The sequence below is a fragment of the Phoenix dactylifera genome, chromosome 11, assembly GCF_009389715.1.
Source record: "Phoenix dactylifera cultivar Barhee BC4 chromosome 11, palm_55x_up_171113_PBpolish2nd_filt_p, whole genome shotgun sequence".
Classification (NCBI taxonomy): Eukaryota; Viridiplantae; Streptophyta; class Magnoliopsida; order Arecales; family Arecaceae; genus Phoenix; species Phoenix dactylifera.
This window is the reverse complement of record NC_052402.1, coordinates 23,599,989-23,624,330: the sequence shown is the minus strand read 5'-3', so window position 1 is coordinate 23,624,330 and position 24,342 is coordinate 23,599,989. Positions and strand designations below refer to the sequence as shown.

General features: G+C 39.0%; 2 protein-coding genes across 6 annotated transcripts in view; one reads left to right on the top strand and one right to left on the bottom strand.

The window, feature by feature from the left end:
• The window catches only part of LOC103718236, a 94,283-nt gene extending 70,847 nt beyond the window's left edge, over positions 1 to 23,436 (top strand). For 4 of the 5 annotated variants that reach the window (XM_039131925.1, XM_039131921.1, XM_039131922.1 and 1 more), the window contains 4 exons: positions 16,114 to 16,196; positions 16,303 to 16,357; positions 21,151 to 21,302; positions 22,574 to 23,436. In XM_039131925.1, the coding sequence (XP_038987853.1) occupies positions 16,114 to 16,196; positions 16,303 to 16,357; positions 21,151 to 21,234 (222 nt within the window). In that variant the 3' untranslated portion in view covers positions 21,235 to 21,302; positions 22,574 to 23,436. Of the gene's footprint in view, positions 1 to 5,105; positions 5,563 to 16,113; positions 16,197 to 16,302; positions 16,358 to 21,150; positions 21,303 to 22,573 lie in introns of those variants that run through there. The other variant, XM_039131923.1, reaches the window with a different exon arrangement.
• LOC120112455 (zinc finger BED domain-containing protein RICESLEEPER 1-like) lies at positions 8,182 to 12,261 on the bottom strand. The gene is made up of 2 exons (XM_039131927.1): positions 9,979 to 12,261; positions 8,182 to 9,889 (listed from the first exon to the last, which is right to left on the bottom strand). The coding sequence occupies exons 1-2, from the start codon at positions 10,549 to 10,551 to the stop codon at positions 9,833 to 9,835; spliced, it is 630 nt and encodes a 209-aa protein (XP_038987855.1). The 5' UTR covers positions 10,552 to 12,261; the 3' UTR covers positions 8,182 to 9,832.
• Positions 23,437 to 24,342: the final 906 nt, after the last annotated feature.

Below are 24,342 nucleotides of genomic sequence, written 5' to 3'. Positions count from 1 at the left end.
TTGTGGATAATAGTGTAAGTGTTCTTCCTCCCATCATGATAAGCATTCCTATCAAACTGCTATGGTCTGCCAAGAAGCAAATGGCAGGCATCCATGGGCAGCACATCAAATAAATTTCATCTTTATACTTGCCAACAGCAAACTTTAGTTTGCATCTCTGAGTCACCATGATTTCTCCACCCTTTTTGAACCAGGAAACCTTATAAGGCTTTGGATGGTGTTCACAAGAAAACTTCAGCTTTTCTATCACTACTTTTGACACCATGTTCTCATAACTTTCCGAATCAATTATCAAGATGCACTTCTTTCCATAAGAAAGATAATAGTTTCGAAAAATGTTATGCCTCAGCCATCTATCAGTCTCTTGAACAGTCAGCACTTGCCGGATTACAAGACTTTGCGCATCACAATCACCTTCACAATATTCTTCATTAAGATCAGCCTCTGGTTCTTCATCATAAATTGGCTCTTCATTTTCTTCTTCCTCGAGATACAATTCAGCTTTCTTCTTTGGACATTCATAGGATCTATGCCCAGATTCACCACACCGAAAATATTTGTTGGAAGATGAATGAAACTTCCCACTCTCCTTACTCCCTCCACCCTGATGTTGGGTTTGTTTTTCAGAGATAGGAGCCAACTTCTTACCCTTCTCTTTCACCCCTTTTGAGCTTTCACCCTTTCGGTATGAACTCCATTTTATTTTCTCTTCTGCCTTCAATGCCTTTTGATATGCTTCCTCCAGAGAATGAAGCGAATGCATCATCAGCTCGCCTTTGAGGTTATATTTCAGTCCACTCACATATCTGGCCACTAATTGATCATCAGATTCTTGTAAGTTCACACGACTCATAAGCTTGTAGAATTGCTTTGTATAATCACCAACAGATTGCTCCACACGCTGATGCAACTGATGGAACTTTTGGTAGAGAGTTTGAGAATAATTCAAGGGAAGAAATTTCTCATCAAGCTTCAATTTAATCTCAGCCCAGGTATTGACTTTTGGGATTCCTCTTCGATCTCTGCTACGCTGATATTGTTGCCACCAGATTAGAGCATGACCCTTTAGCTTCGTAGCCACGAACTACACCTTTCTCTCGTCTATAAGAAATTTCCAATCAAAGAAAGCTTCTAAAGATGCCATCCAGTCACAATAGCCATCAGCATCAACTATCAAGTTTGCCATTAAAGTCTTGCACTTGAACTTGGATGCTTCGATCGGTATTCTCCAAAGCACGGGTCAAGCGTTCCATGGACCATTGATCAGCAACACCAGATTCTAGAACAGAACTAGAAGAAGATGAACGATTCTTTTGGCTGTGGTTGTTGAAGAAGATATTGTGTTCACTTTTTTGACTTCTATGGCTTCGAGTGGGTGAAGCTTGAATCCGCTGACAAAGTTTATTTACCATGTCTGTCAGTGCTTGATTCGATTCTCGTAATGCAGCAAGTTCAGCTTGCACTTCATCATGCTCCGTATCCCTATGACGCCGTGGAGGATTCCTTTGATGCCGTGGAGGCATTGTAGAGGACCCGAAGATACGAAGACGATCGAACAATTTCGAAATAAGGGACACCACTGCAGGAAAACCTGCTCTGATACCAATTTGATGCAGGCTGAAACCTGCAAGTCTTGGCCAAACCAAAAGGATTCAGCCAAGAAAAAAGATGATCCTGGGATGCCACTCAACCAGAGGTAGCGGATGCCACTCGACGCTACTAATCGCAGATGCCACTCGATGCGACCAAGCCATGCGCTTGATTGGTAGGAGGATGCCACTCAACTCACAAAAGCAAGAAAGGCTTGCTGGAAAGGAATTCTGAAAAATAACAACTCTCCTTTTTCATTTCATTCATGTACCAGTTGTATATGCTATCTTGGAACATCCCTTCAAGCAAAGGTAAGACAAAACAGTGCTAAAACACATTGATGGGAGTCTAGTTACATGTTCCAATATTTAGAAATACCAAAAGACACTTAGAAAAATAAAACTATGTGCTGGAAAAAGACCAAATTAAATGCACTTCGCTGGGCGCTGCTAGTCCAGACGTGCTGTAGTAAAAATGCCATAACTTTCTCTAGGGATCTTCAAATGGCATGATATCAGGTGCGTTGGAAACTAGAGGCGTAGAGCTTTCCAATGGTATATGGCATGCTGGCTGATTAACCATATATTGTTCCTAGAATTAATTCAAAACCAACTCTGTTATGCTGTTAGGATCAAAGGACGACTCACTAAACACATGAGTCGACTCATGAAAGCAATGAGTCGACCCCTGCTACACATGAGTTGACTCATGAAAGCAATGAGTCGACCCCTGCTGCTCCTGCATCATATACTATTCATCAAATTCATACCTTATGAATAATATCACTCAAAAGTCATGAATATAATAATTTTATAAATTGCTGATAAATTTAGAAAAAGCGAAACATTACTTACTCTGTGAGCGAATTCAAAGTATCAGTCCAATCAAAGACATGGGTTTCATCCTCCTAAATCACGAAATCGAGGCATCCCGGCAGCTGGAACTCCGACCAAGGCCTCAGGCCACTGCGGAGGAACAGTGGGAAGTCTCAGCAATAAGAACTGGCGGCGGAACCTGCCAAAAGAAGGAACAAAATCAGAAAAATCCAAAGAAAAACAGGAAAAAAAAAGAGCACCTGTTCTTCTCTGCCAAAATACGACGATCACTGGCTGACACCGAACTTCCAAAGGATTCGGAAGAAAGGGAGAGAGGTAGATTGAAGTTAGCTCGGTCCTTACTTGGTTCTTGACGGCGAATGGTAGCGGCGGCGGTGGCACGATGGCGACCAAGCTTCAAAGAGAAAATCGGCAAAGTACTCTGGCGATAGCTCCGTTTAGGCTTGAATCTCCGGTGGGGGGTGGAGGAAGGATGGTAGGAGCTCTAAATAGAGCTCGACTGTGACCAAAGTCCAACCCGGAGTCGGATTCTGTCCGACGAACTCGGGAGGAAGAAAACTCCCATCAGGAGTCTCTTCCTAGCTCGCACGTGCGCAGGACATGCATTATTTTTTGTTTGGGCCAAAATTTGGCTAGGCTGGTCAAGTGGACCGGGCCCAATCCACTATGTTTCACAATGTACTTTTGTGGCCTTAAGCTTTGTTAGATGTGATTATGCTTTGCATTTATTTGCTTTTTAGGAATTTTACGGCTGTGGATCTGAGACAATATTGGGCAGCTCATTTATTTTCCTTCATACTTCCCATACATGAGAGGCTTTTTGAGACGCCATTGAGTTGTGTGAGGTACTATTTTGACTTTGGAGATTGTCCTGTAACAACAGGGCTGGGCATACTGAACTCTTGTTCTGGGATCTGGAGGGTCTGTTTTTAATTCTTATTAGTGGAAAATTATCTCTTTTGTCCCCATGGTTGTAAGCAGGTTGTCAAACCACATAAATCATCCATATCTTTTCTTTTTATTTTCCCTTTATTTTGCTAGTGTATGTCTTGCTATTTGTGTATTGTGCATATCGTGCTAATATAGGTGATCTATCCACTGCATGTCTCATCATCTGGTATAATAGTAGGTTCGGTCTATAAGCAAAATTATGATCTTCAAGTTTGAGTTGGATAAATTTGATGGAGCAAGGAATTTTGTTCTGTGGCAGAAAAGAGTGAGGTCATTCTGGTTCATTAGGGCCTTCATATGGCATTGCTTGGGAAGGATCACAAGCCTGCAATGATGAGCAATGAAGATTGGGCTAAGTTTGATAACAAAGCTTTGAACTTTATTGAGGATGAAACTACTGTAAACTTGTAGTTCCGGTTGAAGAATTTGTACATGACAAGCCTCACAAATAAATTGTATTGGAAGGGGAAACTTTGTAGGCTATGCATGAAGGTTGGACAATTCTCTATCACATGCACAGTTAATAATAGTCAATGATCATGTCCTATGCCCACCTAGTGGTGGAGCCAAGAGTTTCATTCAAGGGGGATAACAAAAGAAATCCTGTCCAAAGATTATAACCATTTGTATACAATTATAACATGCGTTGATAAATTACACAACTCTTAATCCTTTTGTGAACTTGGGATCTAGATAGCAAGATAGCTGTGCAACCCCCTTCCCCCCTCCTTCACCTCTGTTTCTAATTAAATTTGAAATGCAATAGCAAAATCTTATTTGTGAAAGAGTAAAGTAGATGAAACATAGGAAACATGGTGGTTATTACCATTACTTGCTCAAAGGTGCAAATTGTCCTTATATGAAAATAGTGAGATAAATATGTAATCAATCATAACCATTGATACAAATATGGATCGTTGTGCTTGTTTGAATAGATTTTCTATTGTTTATAGTTAATGACAACATGCATCTGCGCAGAACCCATCAAACTCATGAAAGAATCCTAGAACTAAAGTATGTATTCTTATCCATATTTCCAATTTCTCATGCAATCTGTTAATGACCAAAAATTTAGAAGATGTGGAGGCCAAAAGATGTTGGTTTATAATATAAGACATACACCAACTCCCTTGTGACATGTGGCAATCGAGCATCCTTTTTACCAAGATTGGGCCTCCAAGCATTTTTGCTATTAGTCTTATCTTTTTTGCATTCATATATCATAATGTCTTGTTTGTAGTGCCTAGCATGTGGCAATAGTCATCTCCCTGCTTATCCCTTTTCCTCTCTTTTCGCAAGAAGGGTGCATGAGTCTCCTCGTATGCCTTGATTTTGATCTCCATATGGTCCCTTATCCGATATATCATGTGTGCCTAGCTGAGAGTCAAACTTTCCATAGATGTGCTCTTTGCTCCCTGTGGAGGAGAGGACAAGACTAAGCATCATGGGCAAGCTTGTTCCCATCAACAAATTGTTGAGATGCATCGGTGCATCTACATTCTGGTGTTATATTTTCCTTGTTGAAGCCTAAAATGACAAAATTGCATTTTGGTGTTATATTTTCCTTGTTGAAGACTAAAATGACAAAATTGCATTATGGTGTTTCTTTCCTTGTTAAAGTCTAAAAAGACACCTACTTGCTGGTCTTCTTTCCTTGTTTAGCCAAATTAATTAGCCCTTCCAAGTTGAAATCTTTTCCATTTTCATTTATGTTATTATTTGATGCAGTGATGAATCTCAATCTTTGCTGTTGGGGAGGAGGGTTATTCTTACTAATGAAGCTTAGTCTTGTTCTTACCTTCAATGGGGAGCGAGGAGCTTGTCTATAGAAAGGCTGACTGCTAGCTAGGTCTACACGAGATTTGGGACAAGGGAACACATGGAGATTGGAATTGAGGAATACAAGGAGATTCATGTGCTCTTCTTCTAGAGAGAGGGAATGGGATGAGCTGGGAGATGACTACTATACATGCTAGGCCCACATGGACATGACATTATGATATGTAAATGTGAATGGGCAAGGATTCTGATATCAAAAATGCTTTGAGGTCCGGTCATGGTAAGAAGGATGTTCAATTACCTCATGTCATGAGGAGGTTGGTGTATGATTTTTATTATAACCCCATGATATATTACATTGATCCCATGAACAGCATATTTGGCAAATAACTTTTGTTTGGTACTATGGTTGGGCCCCTAACATTACTCTTTAACTCGCAGACAAAAAGCATAACAAAGTTAAGATAACATTAATTTGTCCAAATAATATATCCCTTTAATAAACCACTACTGTTTTTTTTTTGTTTTTAAGGAGAGAGAGGAAACTAGGTCCCATAGGAAGAAAAATTTATATAGATAAAAATATCTAGGATGCATTGCTCAAGATTTCCACCCAAAATATCCCTATGTGACTGATGGGTGGAGCCAGAGCGAGTCAAGGGGGGCAATTGCCATTGACATCTAGATGTCCGGTGGTTTAGATGTCTAGTGCTTTTGGTCACAGAAAGATATGCTTAAAAAAGGGGAAATCTGGATAAAAATGCCAACTCAGTTCTGGGATTGTTCTGAGAAGTTCATGGGTTCTATATTGATGCACATTTTCATTACCTTTAAATAAGCAAGAGCAAATCTGCTCAAACAAGCTTAACGGCCTATATTTGTATCATATGATTGATTAGAAATTTATCTCATTGTTTTCATGTAAAGGAAATTAGCCCCTTTGAGCCCGTAATTGTATAACCACTGTACTTGCATGTTCTACTTATTACTCTACCATTTCCTAAATAGGATTTTGCTATTAGATCTCAAATTTAAACAGATACTAAGAGTTGGTTGTGCAGTGATCTTGCTAGCTGAATCCAAAGTTCGTAAAGGGATTAAGAGTTGTGTTATTTGTTAATGCATATTATACTTAAATGCAATTTGTTACAATCTTTGGACATGATTTTCTTGTTTCCCTCTTGAGTAAATTCCTTGCTCTTCACCAATGAGAGAAGAAAAAATTCCAATCCTAAAGGAACTAGTGAAAATTTTGTCACTAAGGATGCACCAAGAAGAAGGGGAACATCCAAGGAACAAGGGGGAGACTGCAGAAAATTTCAGTCCAGGTTCGAAGAGAGGAAAATACAGTGCTACTTTTCAAGAAAGTTATTCCAAATTAGATTGCGAGAAAAGGAAAAAATGGCCCAAGAAGCATAAAAAGAAGGTTGATCAAGTGATTGTGGCCAGGGACTTTGAGCATGATGGAGATGTTCTCACTGTTTCTTGAAGCACTAAATCTCTCTGTGACTTATAGATTATAGGACTATAGTAGATGTTCTTGTTATATGACTTCTAGATCCTACACATAGGACTATAGTAGTGGTGACCACACTACATATAAGATTATAGGAATGGTAGCAGTAAAAATAAGGATGTCTGATGGAATGGTGAGAACATTAACAAATGTAAGACATGCTTCTAGTTTGAGGATGAATCTTATGTCATTGGGGGTGTTAGATTCCATTGGTTGGAGTATGCAGTATTGGCATCAGAGGCAGAGCAAGGGCACTATGATTGTGATGAAAATTAAGAAGGAAGGAAATTTATACCTACTGATTTGGTAGGCAGTTGCTAGTGGTGCGGCAATCACATCCTCTAATGATGATAAGATTGATTCTTCTGATTTGTGGCACATGAGACTGGCTTGATGAGTGAGAAGGGGATGTTAGAGTTGCTTGAAAGGGGAGTGCTCAAAGGAAAACTTGCAAGACAAGCTTCTGCAATTTTTGTTTGTTTGTAAGAAATGCAGGGTGAGTTTCATATCCTCTACACATGGGAGAAGAGGATTCTTAAGTGCAAACGTGCTATGTGTGGGGACCAAACCCAGTGTTTCTAAAGGTGGTACATGGTACTATGTACCTTTCATTGATGACTTCTTTAGAAAATGTTTAGGTCTTCATGAGGAATAAACATTCACCATTTCCGAGCATTAGAATGTGGAGAAGTAGATTGGCAAGCAAGTAAAGGTATTGAGGACAAACAACTGGTGTATTCACTTCAGAAGAGTACAAGAAGTTCTATAAGAAAGGACTTGTTCTTCATCTTACAATAACAGGGACAGCACAACATAATGGGGTAGTTGGGAGAATGAACAAGACATTGCTAGAGAGCGCGCCAGGTGCATGTGGTTATGTACAAGCTTAGCCAAGGAGTTCTAGGTAGGGGGAGTTGACATGGCATGTTATTTCATTTACGAATCTCCTACAACTATTGAACTCAAATTACTGGAGGAGGTCTTGACAAGTAAATAATTTGATTATTCTTCACTACATATTTTTTTTGTCCTACATATGTGCATATAAGGAGGGGCAGCACACCAAGTTGGATGCATGGTCCAAGGCATGTATGTTTCTAGGGTTTAGAAACACAGTCAAAGGTACAAGTTGCGGAACACTAACTCCAGGAGAAAATTATCAGCAGGGATGCATTTGATGAGAAGTCTACTTTGAACAAATAACATGACATGAAGATTGCTAGCAACAAGGATACATGGAGAATACTTTTACTATGGAGCCATGTAAGAAGACAGTTAAACAGGTGGAAGCAAGAAGTTCATAATGTTCTATATGGAAGGTAGAGGATAGCAGGAAGAGGATAGCACTTCATGGGATTAGGCCTGTTAACGAGCCGAGCTGAGCCCGAGCCTGGGAGGATCGAGCTCGGCTCGTTTCATATAAGCTCGGGCTCGGGCTCGGTACCGAGCTCTGTATCGGGCTCGAGCTCGGGCTTGCTTGGCAAAGCAAAGGCTCGGGCTTGAGCTCGTAAAGCTCGTTTCAATTACGAGCTCAAACAAGCTCGGGCTCGGGCAGTGTTTATATTCATTGAGAAGCCGAACAGCATTATTGTGCTTATGTTTCCAGTGTTTTACAAGGTATGCCAGCTGAGAAGAACCCTTCTCAGCATTATCGTGTTTCCAGTGTTTCAAATCCACAACAGAAGGGTCGTCCTTGATCGTAACATCCCCCAGCATATCCTGATTCACACCAGGTCTTTCCATGTTAAACTGCTTCCTGGCTTCATTCCCAATATCATCAGGCCATATAGAAGGCAAGACATCCATGTCTGCTTCTTCAATAAACTCACCTTCCAAGTCCCATCTTAAAGATAGTGTAAAACAACTACACAGTTGCATCAGTTTATCGCTTTTAACATTATAACATATTAGCTCAAAGCACAAAAAGTTCTAGGCATCATCTCATCAGCATAACCTATCGCCACTGACAGTAAAGTAACATTCAGGCATTCAGCTCAGCATTATACTCAACATTCAGCAAAATTCGGTTGCAGTACAAGTGGACTTTCAATGGACATCAGAGCAGTGATATTTCAGCTGTAGCTTGGTCTTGACTCTCCTTCAAAATACATCAACAGGGCAAAAACTAACATAATACACTGTTAGAATTGATATCAGTAAGTTTCATACAACATGGAACGAAAAACAAGAAAGAAAGAAAGAAAGAAACGAAATTTATTCATACCAAAGTGAGTAATGATGATTGATATCAGTAAGTTTCATACCACCTTCAGTGAGCCAGTATTCAGGCACCATTGCTAAATAAGTGAAGTTCCAATCGGTGTTCCAGCTAATAGGCCTAGCTCCTGAAATTGAAAAAGATCTTTAAAATTTAAAACCCAATTCCAGCAATTACATGTGATTTTTTAAATTCATGATGCCTTTCCTTTGATCTTATAATTTTGGAAAATAATCACCAGATTATGCATCAAAAGTAGGGAACAAATTCGGCTGTTCAGTTTCACATAAATTACAGCATCTGTCTCTGCAGAAAAAGATAAATTACAGCATCTGTCTCTGCATCCAATATTAGTACAATAATACAACTGTAAATGATATTGTTCGCATGAAATTGTCAAATAAAAACAAAGACAAATGACCAACGTAGATGGCAGCAGCACTTGGGATATCATTCATGCGCAAAGCCAAATGCTAAATGAAGCATTACCTTGAGTAGAATAACAATAAGGTACCTCCTGCTCATAGGTGGATGAACTTGGACCAAAATTTCTTTGCGAAGAAATCATATGATCTTTATCTGCACCACTAACTTCGTCTTCAGCATTGTAATATGGACGTCCACTTGTACCATAAAATGACGACCCAGAACTAAAGGATGTAGAACCATGAACATGACTAACTTGTTTCTGTTGATCCATCAAGCGGGCTGGCAATTGTTGAAATGGTCACAGACAAAAAAAGAAAATGACAGCAAGCCCTGTCACAGATAAAAAAGAAAAGAATTAACCACATCCAAGCACAAAGGCAATGACAATCAAAGAGAATTTAAATGGTCTAAGTGAAACCTCAACAAACTAAAAAAACATCCCATACAAATCAAGTTCTACAAAAGAGTTCAAGAAACACAATAAACATAATAAATCTCAAGTTCTCAAGTAGTCTAGTTTAGACCAGTCTCTGTAGACTCTGTGTTCCATTGCATAAACTCTTCATCAACCTATAAATTAAACAAGAAACCAAAAATTATAAATTAAAAAACTAACTACTAAAAGATATATTAAATACTATAGTATAAATGATACTTACATTTGATGACTGCTCCAATCCAAGCTCATTACGCAACCAATCTCCAGTACAAATCAAAGCTTGTACAGTCGCAGGCTTCAAAGAGCTACGATATTGATCAAGCACTCTACCTCCAGCACTAAATGCAGCCTCTGAAGCAACAGTAGTAATAGGAATGGATAGTATGTCCCGAACCATCTTTGATAGATAGCGAAATTTTAGGGTGTTAGCTTTCCACCAGTTCAAAGCATCAAACTTGTCATAGTCTTCTTCACTAGGCTTATAAATATCTTCTTCTAGATATATGTCCAACTCAGTTTTGTTTGAAGGAATAACATTCCTATGTTGTTCAGCCCACATATCAAAGTCATTATTAGTCCTTTTTCTTTTCAGTTTGAAGGAGGTACTAGGGATATCGCTAGCACTAACATTTATTTGTCCATCTGAAGATACATATTCATTGTAGAGCATATCTAAAGCTTCACGAACATCATCAATATGGTGTTGAAAAACATCCACACCATAAATTTTTGGAAAACAAAATATAATGAGCTGCATTTTATAGCGAGGATCCAAAACTGCTCCAATTGCCATTAGTAAGTTACAGTCTCCCTAATACTTCTCAAGTTTTTCATTCATTCTTCGAGTCATGCGCATCACAAAATCTCTAGTATCGAAGGACATATCATTTAATTTCTTCTTCACTCTCCAAATTTCTTTAAGGAACAAATTTGAAGTTGGATATTGGCGTCCTCAGAACACTTCTGTGGCTTCATTAAAAACTTTCAAAAATTTTGAAACTTCTGTAGCTCGTATCCAGTCCTCCTCGGATGGTAACCATTTATAGTTGGAGTCTCTTTCCTTGTACATTGGAATCACCGGTTTGAACTCCAATGCCGACTCTAGCATTTCATATGTTGAGTTCCATCGAGTAGGCACATCAAGTTGAAGAATTTTAGAGGTTGACAACTTCAACTGTTTAACAATTTCATTAAACTTATGAAGTCGTGAAGGAGACATCTTCAGATATTTCACACTTTCGCGGATATTCTCAATTACATCCCGTATTTCTGCTAAACCATCTTGTACCATTAGGTTCAAAACATGTGCACAACAGCGAACATGAAATATTTTTCCATTGAAGTAAAGCTTTCCTTTGATTGCAAAATTTTTCTTCAAGACCTTGACTGTTGTGTCATTCGAAGATGCATTGTCTAACGTAATAGTGGAAACCTTATCTTCAATCCCCCATTTAGTTAGATACTGAAGAATACAATCAGCAATAGTAATTCCAGTGTGGGGAGGTGCCAAGCTACAAAAATTTAAAATTCTCTTTTGCAACTTCCATTCAGAATCTAAGAAATGTCCAGTGAGGCAAATGTACCCAATTGTTTTCATTTGAAGTCCATAGATAAGTCGTTAAGCTAATTCTATCAACATTTCTTAACATTGACCTCAACTTTTGTTTCTCAATTGCAAACATTTTCATGCAGTCATTCCTCAAAGTAACCCGCTTTATTAGCTCAAATTTTGGGTTAAGAGCTTTGCAGAATAAAGCAAAGAACTGATGTTCCACCATCCTAAAAGGATACTCATGCACTATAAACATCTTTGCAAGAATCTCTCTTATCTTGTCTTTATCATACTTGTAAGTTGCTAGTATTGCATGACCTTGAGTAACCGCAAACGATAATAAGCTTTGTTTTAACTCTTTGTCTTCGCTAGACTTAGCAAGTTTTCGAGGCATGCAAGCGTTTAAATATCTTTTAAGATGAGTTGTGGCACCCCCCTTCTTCCATGCTAATTTAGCACTACAATAATTGCATTTTGCCTTTGTGTTGCAATTTACTATTATGACATCAAATTCAGTCCACACCTCAGATCTCTTCCTCTTGTTTGGGTCATCCCAAGATTGTTCTGGACCCATTTTTTTCATTTCATCCATTGCATCATCTTTATGAATAATATTTTCCAAGTCAACAAGTTTGTTTGCACTATAAGCTGTAGAGGCATGTTGATCGAATTCAGGTTGGCCATCTGACATTTCTTGAAAAATATAAACAACCAATCAAATTACATATTTAGTACATAAGCATGCCATACAAAGCCTATTCAAGGAGAAAACAAAACCAATCAAATTTAGACGCCAATTCATTTAAATACTTGAAAGCATAACATTCAGCCCTCCTTCCAAACACGTTTTCATTAAGAAATAATAATAACAATAATAACAGAAACAATAAATAAAAGAAAGAGAAATGATGGAAAAACTCAAAACGGTAGAGGAGCTGAGTGAGGAGCAAAGAGATGATGGACGGTGAGGAAAGAAGAGGGAACTCACCAGCAAGTCGGGGTCGGGGACTCGGGGGTCAGCGCCGCAACAAGTCGGGGTCGGGGGTCGGGGAAGGTCCGGGAGGAGCAAGTCGAGGGGTCGAGTCGTTGAGGTCCAGATGGGTCTGGAGGGGAAGGGGGTGAGGGGTTTGAAGGGTGTGGGGGGTTTGGAGGGGGGGGTTCGGTGGTGCTGTCTGTGGAGTCGGGCTTCACGGCCGGCGGCACAGCATGCGGGCGAAGGGAGGCGGAGCGCGGCGGGGTCGGGGCATCGGGCGGTGGTGAAAGGAGGAGGCAGAGGGGCTTCAGCCTTCAAGCCTTCGAACCGCCGAAGTGCTTCACCTTCACGGCTGGTTGGTCCTTTGAAGGCAACGGGGGCAGACCGGCAGAGCTGGTTGGAGCCTTGGAGGTGGAGGATCGGCCTCAGAATGGAGGAGCTGCGCCGCAGCAAGTCAGGGAAGGGGATCGGCCGATCGGGATTCGGGGGAGGGCTGGGAGTGGGAGTCTGAGAGACTAGGGCAACTGGCCAACTGAGGGCTGGGGCAAATGGTTAATCGGGAGGGGGCCGGGCCGGGCCGGGCCGGCTGGGAGACTTCACACTTTAGTGACTTCACAGTTCAGACTAGAGCTCCTTTGGTCTGGGCTGCTGGTTGACTGAGAGACTAGAGCCCGTTTGGGCTCGTGACCTGCTCGAGCTCGAGCTCGGGCCCAGGCTCGGATGTAAATGGGCCTCATATTGGGCTGGGGCTCGGGCTCGTTTGACTAACGAGCCGAGCCCGAGCCCGAGCCGGGCTCGAGCAGCTCGGCTCATTAACAGGCCTACATGGGATAATACTCTAGAGGAGTCCTACTTTAGTGCAAATAAGAGGAAGAAGAGATAAACAAGTCAATTGTTGAGATACAGGTTGGAGGATTATGTCTTTTATGCTTTGCTTGTTGTAACAAATGGCCCCTAATCCTATAAGAATGCCATTAGAGACAAAGATTGTGGCGATTGGATGGCAGCCACAATGGAGGAGATGGTGTCTCTTCGTAAAAATCATACATGAGATTTGTTTTAGCTACCCAAGGGGAGACATCAGTTGTAGGTAGATCTACTTAAAGAAGGAAGGAGCAAATGATGAAACGGAAAAAGCACAAGGCATGAATGGTAGCTAAAGCTATGCATAAAAGAAGGAATGCATTTCAATGAAATCTTCTTATGGATGGTAAAGCATATTATCAGGATTCTTTTTGCTATAGTTCCCTTGTTTCATATGGAGCTTGAGCAGCTTGATGGGAGGACTGATTGGTGATTTGGAGGAGCCTGAGGGGTTTGTTCAGCTAGGAAAAGAGCGTTTGGTATGTTTGTAATAAGCTACCTACAAGTAAAAAATACATATACATACATATATATATGCGCCAATATTTTAAATACCGTGAGATGGGAGCGCTGCAGTTTTTGTGGAATGGGATGACCTGCATCCTGACACTAATGTCAGTGGATGTCCATGTCTTCCCGATCCATTTTGCAACTCATCCCGTCCAGACACTTAGGACAATGGGGTGCCCTACCAGTATTTAAAACCTTGATATGTGATGTAACCCTTGGAAATGAATTAGTTTGTTGAGGTGCTAAGTGATGATTAGTGTCATAGTAGATAATGAATCTTAAACACTAGTGTGTAAGACTTTTCTAACTTTGACCTTTGGGTTCTAGTAGTAGTAGATAATGAATCTTAAACCAAGCATCATGACTAAGCCAGTAATAGAGGACAATTTAAGCATTGCCTAGACTTGGCCAGTCTCCAAATTTGCTAGTTACTGGAGACCCTAGGGAGGGGGATACAGGAGAATGCACATTAAGGTGGAGGACAAAATAATCCAAGGTGGAGAATGTTATGTATGGTATTTTGTTTTGACCATTAGTGGCAAAACAACAATTATACAAATATTTTGAGGACTGGATTTGGATCATGTGACTGAGCATGGGACTTTTGCTCAAACCAAATTATAATTTGAGTCTGACAAAGTTGTTTGGTTAAAATGGCTATGGTGAACCAAGGGAGATTATGAACTCGGTTAATTGTTTAAAATAAATAGAGTCATCATGACCAAAGGCTTGGAAGTAGCTTTGAGTGCTTGTTTAAACTTGAAAAAGTGAAGGAAAGAGAGAGCTGACTCTCTCTTTCGGGCACAAATTCATGGTGCATATACATTTCTGGTCGGAAGCTTTGTAAAGTGCAATTCCCCTTCACATTACTTTGGTTTTAGGTATTGTGTTGTTGTGGATTTGAAACATTATCAGGCTGCTCTCGTTTATTTTCTTTCGTACTTCACATAATGTGAAGCTTTTCTTTTAGGGTTTTCCTGTGAGAAGCTGTAGAGTTGTATGAGGTACTATTTTGAGATTTTTTTTGTAACAAGAGAGGGGTGGGTATCACCATAAAGACTCCTGTTTTAGTATCCAAAGGTTATGTACTTTGTCCTCATTAGTGGAAAATTCTATCTGTGCTCTTCCCGTGGACGTAGGCAAGTTGTCAAACCACGTAAATTTCTCATCTCTTTCATTTTTGTTTTCCCTTTTTCTGGTGTGTTTCTCTCTGCCATTTGCATCTTGTGCTTGTCGTGCTGATACAGGTAATCAATACGCTGCATGCCACAACATATAGGTGGGGCATTTTCGGCCATGGTGATGTATGGCATGATGCAGGCTTCCTTCCTGCAAGTTTGGTTTGGACCAGAAATCCGAACCAATGGGAAAGATCATAATCCCGGGAATTACTCACTGAGGGAAGCAGATGCCTCTCAATGTTGCTAATCACAGAATCACTCATGCAACAAAGCCAGATGCTTGATTTGGTGGGAGAATTCACTCACTCTGTTAGCAAGAAATTTGCAGAAAATAATTTCTAATTCTAAAGACCTCCCCATTACTCATTTCATTGATAATTTATAGTAATCAGAAGATAGACTGTAGTTACAATATCTGCAATAAATGCTAGACATTTCCATGCAGACTGCAACTTACTAGGTGGCCAAGTACATTGAAAGATACTGCAAGCTATTAAACTGCTAATAAGTAGTAATAACACAAAATAAAGTCAACCCTTTAGATCTGCAGCTTGGACTCTTCTAATATCTTTCTATTGTGTCATAACACCAGATTTTGTCCCTACTTCACTGCAGCATTAAGTTATCAACTTCTTAAATTTTACAAGGAACCATACGACTTTGGTAACCACGCCACTTTATTTTCCCTGGTTTCTGTAACAACTGTTATCTCCCTCAAAATTACTGTTATTATCCATTATAGCAAACATTATAGCTATTATTTGCCCAGCCTGTCTTTTGACATCTTTCCCTGAATGAAATAATGGCTCTTATAACATCCATTTTTAGCTATAATAATAGAAATATAACAATTATAAAGCATTATTTAACGAATCTCTGTTCTAATTTTGAAAACTGTGTATAAAAAATATTAAATGCAAAACTTTATTCTGTTAACAGTGAAATGATCGCATAATACCTTCTATAGCTGTCTCACATACATGTAAATTCTTGGCTGCACGATTACACATGCATAGTATGAATATATGTATGTATAATTATGATGTCATGACGTGTTAAAAGGCCATTTTGATGCATTGTGCAGGGTTGCATGTATATTATTGAAGATATTTTTAGACATCTTAAGCTCCTTATATCTAAACTATCATGGATTTTGTTGATAGCATTATCATCTCCCAGTAATATGTGTAGTCTAATTTGTAGATTCTTAATTCTAGTAACCTTCTGTATTGAAACACTATAATGTGTACTGAGAAACTCGTTTTTTTAATCAAGGCTGGAGTCTCGCCAGCTTCCTGGAAATGCTCTGAAGAGTCCTTTTCACATCAAGTGAAGAGTAAAGATCCTCTTAAGCTGGGGTTAGCCTTTTACTTACATGCAACTCTGATTCAATTAGGTGTCCTATTCGTACTAATTTATATGTTCACTAAACCTCAAAAATCAATGTTGATTAATGTTATGCAGGTTTCCAAATGTTTGGGCACTGCGATTAGTGCGCCAGTTGTTGGTATGGCACCCGGTAAGTTTTGTTTCACTCAGAAAGTATACTAATTAGAACTTATTGTTTTCCATTGTTTACCCATGGAACTCATGTTTTGCTGTTTAGAATTCTAGTATAAAGTCAATCTGCAATCAGCTAAATTGTTAGTTAGATCATTCCCTCGTTAAGTGCTTGGTGTGAAGATGCTATGTGAGAAATCTGGTTTTGCAAATTTGTGAAAATTAGTTATTGAAATCAGGTTTTCAGTTTAATTACTTTTAGGATGGTTGTCTATTAGTAGACATTCCACATGCAGTATTTTATTAAATCTACAAAATAGAGAGAAACAAACTATGTTGTAATTAATTTTTTCAGAAAAGTTGGAAACACCTCTTTAATACCAAAACTCGTTTTTATCATTACTCCTGATCAAAGTATGCCGAACCGGTACCGATAGGCGTACAAGTCGGTTACCGGACCGGTTCGGTACCGATTCGGACCAAACTGAACCAGTACCGAACCGGTACCACTGGTTCGGCCTGGTTTCTGATTCCGCACGCGTTTTTTTTGGAATTCTCTTTTCGAACTTTTTCTATGAATTTAAGTGTAATTTGATGTTTTTTTGTTATTTTCTTGATGTTTTTTTATGTTTTTTGATGTTTCTATGATCCCGGTGAAATCAACCAAAAATTTGGAACCGGTGCGAACCGTTCCTAGCCATACTGGATGGAATTGCCTGGTTCCGACTCGGTACCGCTTGGTTCTGGCCCTATAGGGGTCGGAACCATTTTTTAAGGCCGAACCGGTCCGGTTAGAGAGACCGGACCGGGTCGGTATGGGCTGAACTGGCCCATATAGGGCCGGAACCGTTTTTTAAGGCCAAACCAGGTCCAAGACCAGACCGGCCCGGTACGGGCTGAACCGGTTGATACGGGCCGGTTCAGCATTTCTTGCTCCTGATTGACTTTCTATTTTAGATATATCATCGTTATAAAGTGATTACTGAAAAGCCAAGCGAGTCATGAAAAACAGGTTCTGAACTAACTTGTCAAGGCTCTTAAGTTCTTATGTTTATTTAACAAATTTCAATATTATTATCTTTCTTGCACAGACATAGAAAATATGTTGTAACTTGTAACAGTGATCGGTTTTCTCATTCCTGTCTATGATCCCAGAATGTGAGTTCTGAGAAGTGGTTTATTGGTTAGCTATTAAGATCATGAAGTCAATGAACATTGCATAAATTAGTTGTGCTGAACTACCTGACTGTAGAATTCACATGGTCATGATCCCTTTACACTTGGTTATAAGAGAAACCATGATGAGTCAACATATCACCCACCTTCATGACTCGTTTTTAGGTTATACAATTTGCAGATACAAGCCTTGTGGACCTCTATACTGATCAATCATACTGGAGTAGGTTTATCAGATTGACACTTAATAGCTCTCAAAGATGAGCATCTGGATGTTAGCAGATGAATGGATTATATAAATTTTGAGGAAATTTTGTACTCATATTCCTATTTCCTAAAGCACTTAGATTTCCCGAGTATTTTTACTATGTAGTGAGACTTAGACTGAGCAATCCATCTTTAGTTTGGCTCCTACTTATGAGAATAACATCATATGAACCCATGCTGAAACTGGTGAAGAAGAGCTCATCATATCTTGCACACTTTTCAAATGGACATTGTAAAAATTATCCTACGAACTTCATGCTTTCTCCGAGCTGCTTGTTGATGAGCTTATGAGATCGGAAAGTATGTGCATATAGAGCACTCAATGCCTGCTTTAGCTTAATGGAGCATCTTCAAAAAATTGCATACTCTAGTATGCTCTTTTTTTCACAATAACCTTTCGGTAAATTTATGTACATCTCAGCAGGAGGTATTCATTGAACCAAGGTTTAAAGTAGCACTACTTAATAGTAAGATATTGGTACCACACAGGCACGTAGTATGACTGTTGGAAGTGTACTAGTACCAAGATGTGCTGAACCGTGTCAAGCCATCCATTTTGGGCCATACCAAACTAGGCTGGTTGGTTACCAGCATGGTTCAGTGCATCGATTTGAAATAGAGGGAGAGGGAGGAGAGAGAGGAAAAGAGAGAGGAAGGGAAAGGGAGATGAAGAGAGGAAGGGGGGAGAGAGAGAGGGAGGAGGGAGAGAGGTCGAGAGAGAGATGGCTTGAAAGTCCTTTTGGCAAGTCGGCAAGGGTCAAGGTCGGAGGAACCGGTACTGGGCACCATACCGATTTTTCGGCAGGACGAGTTGGTTCTGGCTGTGCCGGGCCAGTACTGATAGAGTTATACTGTGGGAGAGAGGAAAAGAGAGAGAGAGAGAAGGGGGAGAGAGGCTGGCGGAGGATGACGGACGCCGGCGGAGGGCCGACGGAGGCCGCCGGGGGCGGGGGGTTGGGGGGTGGTGGAGGCTGCGGTCGATTCTCTTGTTTCAAACGAAACAAGACTTGCCGACTTCACTTAAAAATCGTAAAATTTTTTAGCCGTGGTCAGACCCCTGTTTTGTTTGAAATAGGTGAACTGGCAGCGTCGGCCCCCCGCGGCTCTGCCGACATCCGCCAGCCTTTCCTCTCCTTCCCTCCCTTGCTCGCTCTTTCTTTCCTTCTCCTTCTTCGGCTCCGGCAATGGGTCTTTTTTTTTTCTGGAACCGTACCAGTGAGCCACTGGTACGATTCGGAATGGCGGAATCGTCCGGTTCAGGATGGTTCCGCCGACCTTGGTAGGGGTTCCCCTATTTTCTTTCGAAACAAGGGATGCCCTATAATTTTTTTTGCCGATTTGGAATTGAAGTCGGAAAATGGTTTGCGAACTTCACTTGAAACCAGCAAACGGTTTAGAACAAACTATTTGCTGACTTCAATTCGAAATCAACAAAAAATATACGGTTTGTCCCAGAACAATACGATATGGATCCGCACTGTACCTTAACTTGTACCAATACCTTACTGGTACAGTACAGTATAAACTACTTCTTACTATGTACTGCATTTCATGCATTCAGTGAAGCAGTCTCTGTGCAGATCAATTATGAAATCTTGTTTGGCATTCTGATTTATCAGTCTAAATGTGCTTTATTGTGCCTACAATGTTGACTTGTGATTATATAGCTCCTTATGAATATCTTTTGCTTAATGTTCATATATATAGCTTGAATGTTACTTAAGACATTTGGTAGCGGTCTAAGTGTCCTCATATGTCAGACATGGCGGCCTTTAAATATCTAGGCATGGGACATGGTGTGTGTATATATATAATGTACATGTGTGTGTGTATAAAAGAATATATATATATACATATCCATATGTATACATATACATATGCATATGAATGTGTGTGTGTGTATATATATATATATATATATATATAGATATATATAGATATATATAGATATATATATTTCAAGATTTGCCGTCTTTGTACCGACCCCGTACATGTACCATCCTATTGCACTGTCGGTATGTCTAGTACGGGAGCTGGTTTGGCGTACCAAGTATCATTATGCCTCTCATACCACTTACCAGTTCGATACCAATATGGTACGGTATGGTCGATATGCACCAGTATTGATCGGTACAACAAACCTTGATATATATATATATATACATACATTTATACAGGTACATATTGTGTGTTTGTGTATACATTTCACTTAAGGTCTCCATATATCTTGATAAACTTATATTAAAAATACAAGGAAACGTCTCTTGAAATATGCAAAATTGACATCCAAAAAAACTTAAGGACACTTCATTGAATGTGTCCAGTGCGGAGTAATTGAATCTTCAATTGCTAAATAGACAGTGCAGGGGCACGACTTGAGAAGTGACCCAAGATTCTCTAGGGATGACACTCAAAAAAATGGTACCAAGTGTCAGACATCTTGTGCTAACATCAGCAAGACACTTCCAAGTGGAGTATACAGCTATATTGTATTAGCCCTGCCATGTTCAAATGTCCAAAGTGTCAACACTTCCATGCAACTTAACAATGGGGTGGCTAGGTAATGTAGATTGACTCCTCTCTCTCTCTCTCTCTCTCAAGAGGGTTAAGATGCCTTACTAAACATTTTCATTTAGAAAATGAAAATATACAACTCAGTCTTTTATACCCCCTTCACTTGGACTCACCCTGCATGGTACAACTATTCTGTAATCTATAAACAAGAAAATAAGTAAATCCTGGAGGAATTGGAGGCTGATTTTTCCTATTTGAGAAAGTATTTTATTTCAGTCTTTCTAGAGACACCAACAAAATGCATTAGCCAAGATGTTCCATCCTCTTTCTTTTGTATTGGACAGTAGAGTGGAAAGTTGCTCATAAAGATATCAATTTGACACAATGAATATGGAAGGACAAGCTTGTGAACTGAAGCGAACTAGCCAATGCACATAGTGAACGAGAAGTTACAACAATAACTCACTAAACCTCACCTTAACATTACTTTTCCTAAAGGTGGTTACTATCCTAGAATATCATTAGGCATGCTCCTGTGGAATCAAGCTTATAGCAATTTGTTGCTAATTTATTGCATCTTGTTGTCTTTTTATATGATGGTGCATATACACTGCATGTTATTAATTAAATTGTAGAATTACTCAATATTCTAAACCTTGCTTTATTTTGTTTCCATTTATAGTATCACAAAATTCATACAACCCTCTTGTACAGATATAAACCCTCGATATTCTAAACCTTGCTTTATTTTTCATGCATATGTATATATCTGTACGAAGAATCTTTCTGGCATTTCTTGTATTGGAAACATGAATATAATTTGTTATTTCTTATTTAATAACATTTGCATTGCAGGAGGATCGTTTGAGCATTGATGAAGCTTTAAGTCATCCTTACTTTCAGCAGCAGCATCAAAAAAATTCTCATAGGGAAGGTTGATTTTTGCCTGATTTTCAGCTACTTGGTGGTGCCAATATTGCTAACCATATATGTTGGAAAAGCTTTAGGTAAAAAATATTATTTTAGCACAACAACATACACATATTGTCGCATTCCTTTTATTTTTGAGCTTTCTTGAATTTGTGTTGCTAGTATACTTTATATAAATAAATATAAAATGTGCAGATATTAGGTTAAGTAATACAGTAGACCCCAACCACTGCTGTAGAGCATTCTCGGCTAGAGCAGAGTCAGGACCCAAGTTAGGATGACCACCTCATTCTGACCTAGAGCAGAATCAGCCCAACATCTTGTAATTTATAAGTAGATCTTCGGATCAGGTCAGGATCAGATATTATCAGACTAGGATTGATACCCTCCTAAATATGAAAGCTTACGGTATTCAGTTCTAAATGTTTGATGTAGCTAGGCTGCTTCAATTCTGATCTGACCTCTAATAAATATGCTTGTAGCTAAGAGTTTTACACTCTTTAGGAATTCTCAAGTATCAGTGACTGCAAGGAAATTCTTTGTCCTTTATGAGCTCATGAAATTAATTTTTTTGACTAAAATTTCTAGATAATTGAACAGTTTCTCTTTCTTTTTTTTCACATTGGAAGGAAGGTATAAGGATTGATACTTTAGCCTTATTTTATCAGATATGAGATCACCATTTCTGGGAAGGTGTCAGCTTGACTTGCTAGTTACTTTGCGTGCAATGGACATAAGTGGATCATGAATTTTGACTAGAGTTTATAATTTGAAGGATCCACATTGCGCTAACAGTTTTATATGTGTGCGTGTGCATGCATCTGTGAACGTACAGTTATGGTTGTTTATGTGCATGCCTCTTGTGTATTGATATGACTCCTAAGAGGTGTATGATTACCTGTGTCCTTTTGTCTATTCTTTTATTTTAAGTGTACAAGCTTCTCTTAAATATAATTACAAGAGAACTACGTGCCAACAGCATAGGCTAAAAGCTTGGTTGTAAAATATGATTATCATAATGACATGGAAAACTGCGTTGCTTTCAGTATTATTGAAATAGAAGGATATTTAAGTACATAACAAGGAAGAATTAACTATCACAGGTTTTTGTAATATGATGCATTAAAAGAAAGAATCAATAGTTCATTTAAACCTTAATTACATTGTCCTAGGAGGATATCTTGTGCCTTAGATTGGCATTGTAATGTGGTAATCTGTACCTTGCCAGTTGCAACATCTTCGCATTGAACTGCTGATTCTAGGAGCTTCTATTTCTGATGGTTATCTCAATTCAACTGGGTATGGGGAATCGTAGATCTTCTTGAATTAAATATATTATGTTTCTCAGGGCGCCACTTGTCAGGTTTTGGCTGCTGGATGGACCAACCTACCTGCTGCAATCTTCATGGTGTCTGAGAGGGCGGTAGACCTACCATGCTAATTCTTAGAATCAGGGAACATCATCCTTGTGGGAAGATGCTTTGGAGATAATTTAGGAGGGTACTCTATGATAATGCTGCAGGAAAGACTGGAAATGGAGCAACTATCTTCTAATCTGATGACACTTGTACTCAGCAGGTGCATGAGCTCTTATTTTTATGAGCATTCTATCAAAATTCTTGCCTGATCTTAGCATCCCCCCACCACAAAAAAAAAAGAAAAAAAAAAAAGAATAAAAAAGAAGAGGAGAGAGATGAGTGGTGGGGGAGGTTTCCACAAAACACACACACACAGAGAGAGAGAGAGAGAGAGAGAGAGAGATGTAGAGTCATCCCAGACATGGCTTTCTTCCTATCAGTTGCCCTAGTTGAAAATATATGATCATGGTGTCTTATATGTTAGGTGTAGAATTGATCTTCCTCTTACAAGCATTTTACTTTAGATGTAGTTGATAATTTGATCAAGTGCAGAGATTGATGAGATAGATGGAAACAAGAGTCTGCGCATGCACTGCACATGCAAGAGATGGTTGCGTGCACGGACTGCTGATATTTAGTTGGAAGAGAAAGCATCATGCGTATGTATAGTTATTGCTAAGAGAATTGAATTTCCCTAACTGTATGTCTTGGGGCATGAAAACGGTGAACATGCTTCATCATATCTATAAAGGGCAGAGTGTTTGCATGATCAACTATAGCAAGCAATGCAATTTCATATTTCTTTGCACTCTTTAAATTACTGAAGATTAATAAAAATCTAATATTTGTGATATTTAAGCTTATACTGAACGATCAAAAATGAGAGAAACATATCTCAATTTCATCCTGCTGAGATCAAAAAAAATATTTTGAATGCTTATTATATATATTAATTTCTAAAGCCATAATAAGTACATGGATGTCTTGTCAAATGTTAGCCAATATCAGCCAATATCAGGACCTTGGAAGTAAATAAAAGCATATTACATATGTTTTTTGGGAAAAAAATATAATCACCACAGTGCATATGGCAGAACATGTTATAAATAAATATACATAGAGGAAATAAGATGCAATATAGAGCATGATTATTATGAGCAATGCTAAAACAGCATAGAACGTACAGTACAACCCTTAAAGAAGTAGGGAGACCATCAGCCTTTTCATGCTTCCAATAAATATCTTGGAGGATATTAATATGCCGACTGCCTGCCAACCGCAGATCTTCTGATCAGGAGAGAAAGGAAGGAAGCAGGCCTTCATCCACCCGATTTATGTTCGACATGCAATAAGCAGATTCATATTAAACTAAACAGGTTTGGGTTCTAAATAGATCGACTCATTTAAATTATTTAATAATTGGATTTGGTTTAGGTTCTAGCCTCTTGATATGTTTTAACCATTTCATGACAGAATGGAGTCAAGTTAAGCAGGTTATGTATTTATTAAATGAGTTAATAGGTTATATAGGTTATCCAGATTAATAGGTTGGACGGGATACTTGTTTATTAAACAAATTAAGTAGGTCGGGTATAATTATCTATTTATTAAACATGGCAAGTTCAGGTTTCAAGTTTTAATCTATTTAATAAATAGATCAGGTTCAGATTTAAAAAATTTTAATCCGATTCATATCTGATCTGACCCATATACGATCCAACCCAATTCGATTGCCACCTCTAATCTTATATTTAATTTG